Source organism: Euprymna scolopes, chromosome 25 (assembly GCF_053919585.1).
Source record: "Euprymna scolopes isolate OS-2025 chromosome 25, ASM5391958v1, whole genome shotgun sequence".
Taxonomy (NCBI): domain Eukaryota; kingdom Metazoa; phylum Mollusca; class Cephalopoda; order Sepiida; family Sepiolidae; genus Euprymna; species Euprymna scolopes.
The window spans coordinates 65657124-65667934 of NC_136506.1; the positions used below are offsets into that span (position 1 = coordinate 65657124).

Here is a 10811-nt window from a genome sequence, read left to right on the forward strand (position 1 = left end):
AAAAAAAAAACACCAAATGAAAACAACACTAGCAAACAAATACTAGGAACTCAAAGAAAGCAGATGTTCGCCGGTAGTCGAATGGAAAATAGTAAGACAAGCAAACACATGTAGAGACCTAGACGATCCATGTAGATTATGCCTTCATAAAAAATTTGCTATCCTATACTTTAAAGAACCCCAACATCTATTAAAATGTAGGAGAGAAACAGCGAACAACTGTGTTGACAGGATAAACTTTACTTTAGGATAGCGATACAAAATAGTTTTAAAATTAACCATAACAATAGAAAATAAATAAAATAAACATACATGCATATAAATTATTATATATAAACTAACATAATAATTTAAAAATACACACATTTTACAACATCTAGGTTTAAAATAGGTCAAATCACTAATATCTACGCTTCCTGCTAAAAAGCACACACAAAAGAAGGGGTGAAACCAAGGTCAACTGGGACTTTGTCCTGTAAGTGCCTGCTCATTGGCTGATTAGGAAGGGAGCAGTGGAAACTAGGAATGTGACTGACTAACCAAAAACTCAATAAAAGGAGCGTATATAAAAACGCGATACAAGCACAACTCTTCGCATAAGCCTGACGAATCCTAGCATGGATGAAACGCGGAATATTCTGTGTAGCTTAATTGCCATATATATTTTTATAACTTACTATATATATATATATATATATATATATATATATATATATATATATATATATATATATATATATATATATATGCTGTAGGACTGCCCTGAGTTACCCCTAAAAGCCAAGAAGTAGGACAAAATAATACCATTCACCAAAAATAATAGTTTCTTAGCCTTTCTCTTTCATTCTTTGTTGCTAAGCAACTAGCAGGGGTCAGGTCGAAAAGTAGGTCGTGACCGACTCGGTTGCCAACTGGCGTGTTAAAAAACTTTTCATCACCTCTCTCTACTACTCTATACTGTTTCTCTCTCTCTCTCTCTCTCTCTCTCTCTATCTATCTATCTATCTATCTATCTATCTCTCTATCTATCTCTCTCCTTAACTAAGCCCCAGCCAGCATGACAGGCAAGTAGCCAGTACACGCTTAGCTACCGAACTTACAAGACGTACGTTGTCGGCCAACCTTATTAACAAGAGGTGTACTCTCTCCAATATGTAAAAACGTAAATAAAGTTCTTTCTTTTTAAGGTTAACATTGGTATTACTTTTATCATTCCAACTGCCACTAATAAAGACAAGTGCCAACCAGTGTTACAATGCTTTCAAACTTTTCTTCAGCGTTTCCTAATGAATTTTCACACACACAGACACACACATACACACACACACACATATCTATAGTCTAATCGTACTAATTTTCTTTAAAACATAATATCAGTGAGAATCATAATAAAAATTACATTAAATCACACTACACTAAAAATTAATGAATATTTACTTTTCGCCAAGTTATAGTTATCACATACTGTATTCCTTTTCTTTAAAAACAAAGGCAACAGCAAAATAAACAGAATAAACGCTAACTTCTGTCTTCATAATTTTCAAATTTCTCGGCTTTCATCTTAGCAATTACATTTGCCTAGAAGAAATATTAAAATATCTATTTGTTGATATTATTTGTCTATCATCATAATAGTTTAAATAATTTACATTAGACACCACAAATACAGAACTAGTAGAAACTGACCTCGACATCACCGCCAAAGCAACAGCAACAGTAGCACCCTACAATAAATACATTAATGTTTATTTTTTTATAAAAGTAAAATGCTGCCAGTAGAAGAAATTAAATTAAATTAATTCCTGTTTTTTAAATCGATTTAATTTCTCGGTGCGTATTCATTAGTAAGATTATATTGATTCCTTTTCAAACAATACACGAAAAACATTTAATCTATATATCTAGAAAAGTGAAATTGTTTGCCTGTCTGTGTGTGTGTACATTTCCCTACCAAACTACTCTGCCAATTTTCAGTCTACAGACTCGAAATTTGACATAAGTGGTATTGAGATTTGAGAAAATCTTTTTAATCGGTTTTCGGACAGAAATTTGGCTGTCAAGGGGTCAAAGTCCAACGATTTAACCTTTGAGAACTCTACCAAACTCCTTCGCCAATTTTGGGTCCAAACACTTGAAACTTTTGATGTAGATTACTTGGACATGGATCAAACTATTAAATTAGATTGTAGCCAAAAACAATAAATGTTAAGGAATCAAAATTGGAGTCAAAGTTTGACAAAATTTGACCTCTGCGGTCTGTACCAAATTACTCAGCTACTTTTTCCACTTTTTCCTCTAAACATTTGAAATTTTACATAAAGTGTATTCTGACATAGGGAATATGGCCGGTTTTTGGCCGAAAATTTGACTGTTAAGTGGTCAAAGTTTAAAAGATTTGACCTTTTGCGGTCTCTCACAAACTATTCAGCCAATTTTTTGTCTAAACATTTGAAATGTTACATAAAGGGTATTCAGACATGCAGCAAGATTTTTAATCAGTTTTTGGGCGAAAATTTGGCTGCCAAGAGGTTAAAGTTTAAAGAGTTGACCTTTGCAGACTCTACCAAACTCCTCCGCCAATTTTGGGTCTAAACACTTGAAATTTTAGATGTAGGTTACCTGGAAATGAGTCACACTTTTTAATATATACATGTGCACATAAAGTTATGAACAGTACACAGGGCCTGAGCAAAGCCAGGCTGAACTGCTAGTATTAAAAAAAAAACAAAAAACAAAGGTAATTATTAAAAACCTAAAACCAAATGTCATTTTATGTAAATAAAAAAAATAAAAATTTGTTTTGAAAACAAAATTCACCATTTCAGATTTTTTTCAAAGATTTATTTAAACTTTATACACAACTATTTATTATTTCCATTTTGTTTTGTTTTTGTTTTGTGCTACAGGTCTGTGCTAAGGAATAATCAGTCATAAATGACAGTCTTCTGGGGATTTGAAGGTCCAATCCTCAGTACGGCTCATACAAAAAATTCAATTAAAAATTACTTAAAACTTTTATTGTTATGACTAACGGAACGAGAATAATCAACCCCGTAGATGAAATAAAGTATTCCGTTCAAAATCACGTACAATTTACTGAGTTTGACAAAATACATTTGAAGAATGTCGGGAGTTACATCGACAGAAACGTTGCGTGAATAACACTCAAGATGAGAACAGTACTTAAAATAATGCAAAAATATGAATTATCAATCCTCATCTCAAAAATAATTTGAAACGTCAATAAATACATTAAACGTATTTAATGTTACTCTAATTTCATGTTTTTATACATTAAAAAAGTGATTAAGGATATTCTTAAATTATACATTTGAATAAAAAAAATACTTATTAATAAAAATATGATTTCTGAAATAAAGATCATTTAATTTTTTCAATTATTTTTTATGCATTACCTTTGTTTGTCCCAAACAAGCAATATTGTCACTGAATTGTAACGGAATGCTGTGATTATATGCCAGATTTATAAGGGAAAACTAAGGTGAGATTTGGGCAGCAAAATGTCATTAATGTTCTTTTTAGATAAAGTAAGTGTGTGTTTATTTTTAGATAAAGTAAGTGTGTGTTTATTTTTAGATAAAGAAAGAGTGTGTTTATTTTTAGATAAAGTAAGAGTGTGTTAATTTATAGATAAAGTAAGTGTGTGTTTATTTTTAGATAAAGTGTGTGTTTATTTTTAGATAAAGTAAGTGTGTGTTTATTTTTAGATAAAGTAAGTGTGCGTTTATTTTTAGATAAAGTAAGTGTGCGTTTATTTTTAGATAAAGTAAGTGTGTGTTTCTTTTTAGATAAAGTAAGTGTGTGTTTATTTTTAGATAAAGTAAGTGTGTGTTTCTTTTTAGATAAAGTAAGTGTGTGTTTATTTTTAGATAAAGTAAGTGTGCGTTTATTTTTAGATAAAGTAAGTGTGTGTTTATTTTTAGATAAAGTAAGTGTGTGTTTATTTTTAGATAAAGCTTGTGTGTGTTTATTTTTAGATAAAGTAGAGTGTGTTTATTTTTAGATAAAGTAAGTGTGTGTTTATTTTTAGATAAAGTAAGTGTGTGTTTTTTAGATAAAGTAAGAGTGTGTTAATTTATAGATAAAGTAAGTGTGTGTTAATTTATAGATAAAGTAAGATGTGTGTATATTTTTAGATAAAGTAAGTGTGTGTTTATTTTTAGATAAAGTAAGTGTGTGTTTATTTTTAGATAAAGCTTGTGTGTGTTTATTTTTAGATAAAGTAAGTGTGTGTTAATTTTTAGATAAAGTGAGTGTGTGTTTATTTTTAGATAAAGTAAATGTGATTATTTGTAGATAAAGTAAGTGTGTGCTTATTTATAGATTAAGTGTGTGTTTATTTTTAGATAAAGTAATAAGTGTGTTTTTTTAGATAAAGTGTGTGTTTATTTTTAGATTAAGTAAGTGTGTTTATTTTTAGATAAAGTAAGTGCGTGTTTATTTTTAGATAAAGTAAGTGTGTGTTTATTTTTAAATAAAGTAAGTGTGTGTTTATTTTTTGATAAAGTAAGTGTGTGTTTTTTTTTATGTGAGAAACAACGTTAACACATTTATGGGATTGTAACATCGGGAAATTCATCAGAGCTAAATGTAGGATCCTTTTCCATGTACGTTATGGCACAATTTAACTTAACAATATACAACTGTTGATAGAGCAGCTGTTCCTAGCACTACTAGAGTTAGGGCTCCTGTACTACCAGTTGGAAATAGCAGCCAGACAAGCTGTTAAGCCTGAATCACCAAAATGCCAAAACAAGAGTAATCCAAACTAGTCACGTAATAAGCATGTTCGAATAATCCAAATAATCTGGATTATCATCTAAAAAAAATCTGAAATAAAATATTAGAAATACGTTAAATGGATTGGTCATTACTTTTATGATTTACACATTCTTCAAAAAAATGTTTTACGATATTCTTGAAAGATATAATGCATTTGATTTTTTTAAATACTTTCTTGACATGTGATTTCTAAAAAACACTTTTTTCAAAAGGAAATAACGTGACGTCATTAACGCTATTCCCCCCTCCACAAAGGAGAAAATGGCGTTTTATAACGTTTTTTTTTTTGGGGGGGGGGAATCCTATATATCTGGGATAAGGGGTCTTCACTTACTTTCGGCTTACTTCAACCGTATACTTCGTTTGAAATTCTCTACCTCATCTATTCCTCCAGCTAAATACTTATGAAATTTCTGTAACCAAATAGATCTATTGTCTTCATATTGTCATTTATTCCATAGATAAACCCGTTCTGGTGGTCTTAGTTGTGTTGGCAGGACCGTTTATATATTAGACTATGACCTTCTTTTGGGGTTTAAAATGAATTGCGTTTATTTATTTATATATATATATATATATATATATATATATATATATATATATATATATTGTTCAAAACTCCAGGAATATCTTTTAAATGAGCGTAGTATTAAAAACTTATTAACAGACAGAAAGAGGTCATAGTGAAGAATGGCGATTAATGATGTAATAAATGTGTTATTGTGTGTTTTATATTGTTTTATTGATTAAAAAACAACAGACAGAAGTCTGGATATATTTTTTGTTTCTTTATTCTACACTGTATTGCATCTTGTTGTATTATCAGGTACCACATCTTGGGAGGTGCTACTCAGAGCGGTCTTCATTGCCTTGATAGAATTCAAAATCGATTTCGCACGATCAAATACTTCTTAGTTTGAACCATCGTTTGTAGCGGTTGATGTTCAAAATCAAAATACGTAAATTCGTTTCTGCGCACGTCGTATGCGCATACACTAACCCGAATAATAACAAATAATCGTATTTTGGACCAATCAAAAACCTTCCTGAAGTTATTTGAAATCGTCTTTCCGGTAGCCATTTAAATCCTTTAAGAACTTAGATTTTTCTCCAATAAACTAGTGGAACTTAGTTGACTCGAGTCTATGGATCGGTGTTGCTGGGTGCTCCTCTGTTGGGCGCTTCCCTCTCCGAAATTTCTCTCCACTCATACACACAAACGTTAACGAACACACAATGTATTGACTCATTAATCGTCTGCCAATCTGTATAAAATTTATTTATTGGAATATTTCCAACACATCGAACACTGAAAGGCAGCAGAAAAAACAAAAGGCGAAAGTGGAACTTTCAGAAACAGATTTTGGAATAGATTTTCATATGTGGTAAAAAAGACTTCTACACTGATGTATTTATATAAGACATAAGAACAGGTGAAAAAGACCATTCCATAGGAGATGTCAGAGACGTCATTATAAGAACTGGAACAGAGGAGTCTTTGAGATTGAAGACAGTTACTCAAAAACGTATCCAGGTGGTATGGATATGTTGACATTGACGTTGAATACAATCAAGTCGTAATCTGCAGGAAAGCAGTCTCGCCATAATGTGTTTAATAGAAGAGAAATAATATTATTATTTGATTACTTGCAAAATAATTTGATTAAATGTTACATAAAATGCATGACTGTGTTTTTATTTGATTTTCAACAAAATAAACATCTACAAAATAAGTTTACTCTCGGCAAACTCGTACATCTCGTTTTCCTTATTTTTTTTTTCTTTTCCCTTTTAGTCCTTATATTCCATAAGCGATTTTTCTGACAAAGAGAGGAAGAATTGGTTAATACATTCCATCTAACACTTATTGTTAGCAAATTTTAACCTTGAAATAGTAGTTTCTTTTTTGCTTTTAGCGCCTTACATTAAGTGGCTTAAAGTTATTATAACCGTAATTATGACATTTTCGTTAAAAATAAACAAACAGTTTGTCAGATGTAATATGGAATACTAACAAAAATCAATACCAGTTGTCTTCAAGTCCAACATAAACAAATTCTTGATGAATCGCCCCCTTAAGTAATCCAATTTACCAAATTTCCATTACTAACGATTACTACAATATTATCGCATTGATTACTGTACACATAATAACCCTTATCCTCGAGTGGCTTCCGGGCCTTGATAAGTGGCGAGTCCTATGTAAAAAATAATTTTTTTAAATAAAAATGTCAACTTAAGTTTTAACAAAAAAAAATGTTTTACTTTTTTCTCCAGTTTACCTTTTCATTACAGCATCAACGTAAAAGTAATAAAATTAAATAAAAGCTATTTTTTTGCAAAAAATAGTTTTTAAATATTTTCTTTCCTGTTTTATTAGAAAGAAAGACGTACTGATTTAAATTACAAATGATATTTAGTCATTATTAATTTTTGCACAATAAAATAAGAAAAATAAAATTTATTTAAAAAAAAAATACGTCATATCTGTTTGTAACAGAGTGCAGACGCGCGTGGGGTGAGGGGGGCTGCATGCAGATGTCGAGACAGGTGCGAAGTGACGTCATGACGAGGAAGAAATGAAAGAAATATAAAAAAGAAGAACGTGTGCGCAGACCGAGGATCATGATCACGTTAGAGACATGGGAGAAGTCACGCGTGGCCGAAAAATGAAAAAATAAAGTCCTTTTCTTAAAACCTGAAACAGCAAGTTGACTTTCTTTCCTATACCTTGGCTTTGTCACCTTTGCGACGGAATTTACGACGTGTTTAGTCCCTATATGTTAACACGTGTGTAAACGTGCGTATAACGTTACATGTGTTCATATTTACTGGCATCCTTGCCACTCGCCCTCTCCCCATAATTTTAATAGGAATCGTGACAAAAAATATTCAGTGGAAGAGGTGAGGAGATAGAAATCCATGAGAATGTAACAGAACGCCGAATCGCTAGATGACGTACAACAAAGAAGGTAAGCACAAAATACGATGAATGGCAAAGAAGAGAAGACAAATGCGGATGAATAATCGTAAAGAAAAGTTGTATTTATGGCGAAATAAAGATGAACTGGCGAAAGTTGATCAATGAAAATTCTGGAAGGTTAGAGAACAGGAAATAGTGTACCTGAACAGCAGCGTGGACCGGATTGACAACAATACGGACACTGGATAGCTGGAAGGGTTGAATATATATACATATATATATATACTTTCATCATATACCGCTTCCTAAAACAGGCATAGAAAAAACAAAGATAACAAGGATCATATTATCCTTTAGACATTCTTTCTCATTAACAGTCAGATACATTAACAATTTTGGAAGTTTTCTTTTGTTTTTTGTTTTTTCGTTGAGGAGTGCCCCGCTGGTATGTGGATGATAATATAAATAAAACAAATAAAGCATGTATGGTCCCCCGTGAGTGCGTAGTGAACGAGGCAAAAAAAAAATTAGTTCAGCATTTGCCCCCTCCCCCCATTTAGCCCCAAAAGTCCACAGAGGACGTCAAATCATGATGAAAATAAACAAACGGTGCAGTTCCAGGTCTTAACATATGTAAATTTGAGTTCTGCACCATGCAAAAAAAGAAATGACTAAGTCCATCATTTGCCCGCCCCCATTTTGCCCCAAAAGTCCCCAAGGCCTTAACATATTTACATTTCAGTTCAGCACCATTCAAGACATACACAGAAAATTTTGAACAAATATGGTAAAATAGTCCAAAGAATGGAATGTTTTTATTATCCTAAAAAAAAAAAAAAAAGCGCTTCGGACATACGCAAAAGTTATCGCGAAGTATAGACAAACAAAATTATATAGAAATCAGTTAATTACATCTTTTCAGAAAGTTTTATAAAAATCCAAGGCATCAATTTTTTTTTAATAAGCACAAAAGTATCAATTTTAGTCATTTTAACCCGAAAGGCACCCCTAGAGGGGCAACCGGAGTTTTCCAGGAAAATCCGTTCTGTTACTTTTTTACTCATATCATGTTTAATGTTTGTGAAAAATTTCAAAAATTTCCAAGGCGTAGTTATTGAGAAAAGTACGGACAGACGAACGGGCGAACGGACAAGGGTGAATGTACAGGTCCACCCTCTTTTTGTCGAGGGATTAAAAAAAACATGCCTAGAATTACTATGTAAAAAATATTAGTAGTGGTCCGAAACAATTGTATGCATGTACTATAAATATAAATAAAATCTTTTTTTTTAATGAACACAAAATGTGTGACTGTTTTTTGGTGAAACCGTATATCATATCGAGTTATCAAAGAACTTTGTGCTGTTTATATTCATATTTAAATACTAAATTTGAAAACTTTCGTTCCAATCGTGGAAAACAAACACACACAACCTGGCATTACCGGTATGGAGCTGTATTGCTGGTCGGATGATTTTTGAAGATTTTTTTTTTAATATATGCATTTTATCTTTGCCTTCAAAGAAAAGCTAAAACTGGCAGTGTTCAAGCAATAAAAAAACTGTTAGCGCAGTGGTGTTGTTAAAACAAATATTACAGACAGCTGTAAAACGGCTAGTTGATTCTATGAATCTTATCGAATTTGAATTTTTAAAAAGTAACAAATGGTTTTGCATCATAAAAATACAATATGAATGATTGTTTAAATGTTTAAATCTTTTTTAAGACAGTCTTTATTGAGATATTTTTTCTTGAACTTGATCTTTATTTCAGGAAACGAAGAAAATCGATTTTTTAAAACTGAATTTCGTTTCTTTGCGTTCTCATATATTTTAATTATTTTTATGGACCTAACCGATAATTGCTTCTAATGACCTCAGATAGAATTGAAAAAAAATTGTCTTTAGATTCTGTGTAAAATTTGAGTTATTTAAACTTATATGAATGTTTTGTTTGCTTATCAATTTCTATAACATACAAGCATACATTAAAATAGTTGATTAAAACTGTATTTGCTTTTCAGCATTACAGAAGATCCTGAATCTGGATAGTAGAGACGAGATGAAGAAAAGAATACGAAAAAAAAGATTTGAGGTAAAATTGAACGGCAAAAATGGTCAGCAATTTAAGGGTCACTTCGTCCTCGGATTGGGCCGTGGGCGTGGGGGCAAAAGGAGGGGTGGAAAACGCCGATTTAGGAATGGAAAGCCAAGACATCGAACACTGAAAGGCAGAAGAAAAGGCAAAAGACGGAAGTGGAATAAACTCTGGAATAGGGCGAAAAGGCCCATACACCGACGTATTTATATCAAACCTAAGAACAGGTTAAGAAAACCACACCGTAGGAGATATCATAGACGCCGTTATAAGAACTTTGAGGATGAAGACTCAAAAACGGATCCAGGTGATGTGGATATGGACATGAAATGTGAAAGTGAGACCAATGGACGTACAAGTAAGTTCAACTATTTTTATTTGTTAACTAGTTGTATCTATATAGCTTTGCCAGATATAAAAAAAAAACATATTACCGGGCTGAGGGTTTAGTCACATACTATTTAAGATAAACTAAATATCCTAAGTTGTTACGATTTTCCTGAGAGTTGACCATATTTTGATTTTAGGAAATATAAAGCATAGCCATCTTCATCTATGAAATTCAAATAGAAAAATAAAATCTCATAGCATAAAGGGAAATAACTCATAGGTTAAGTGAAAACTTACTTCCGGTGTTAAACACAACTGATGCTCGTTATGCTAATGATTAAAAAATAAATTAAATGTAAATTAAATTGAAAAGAAATAAATTGACTTTATGTAATATTTCTAAATAGAATACTTGAACCAATTCTATTATTAATTTCGATTCTAAAATTTAGAGATAATTATTAAATCAGATTTTCTTTAATGTAATATGCAAACGAGATAAGCTCTTGAATGTTGATTCCTTTTGAATAAATAGTATATATATATATATATATATATATATATATATAATACATGGATTAGGATAAGCAATAGCCAGAAAACAGTGAGCGCTTGAACAACTAGAAGATAATATAGTTAGCAGTTTGTTTAGTTCATT

General features: G+C 31.4%; 1 protein-coding gene across 50 annotated transcripts in view; it reads left to right on the top strand.

The window, feature by feature from the left end:
• Positions 1-10811, top strand: part of LOC145247411 (uncharacterized) — a 116850-nt gene that overhangs the window by 19878 nt on the left and 86161 nt on the right. For all 50 annotated transcript variants that reach the window (XM_080109128.1, XM_080109129.1, XM_080109141.1 and 47 more), the window contains exon 5: positions 9750-10181. In XM_080109128.1, the coding sequence (XP_079965254.1) occupies positions 9750-10181 (432 nt within the window). The remainder of the gene's footprint in view (positions 1-9749; positions 10182-10811) is intronic.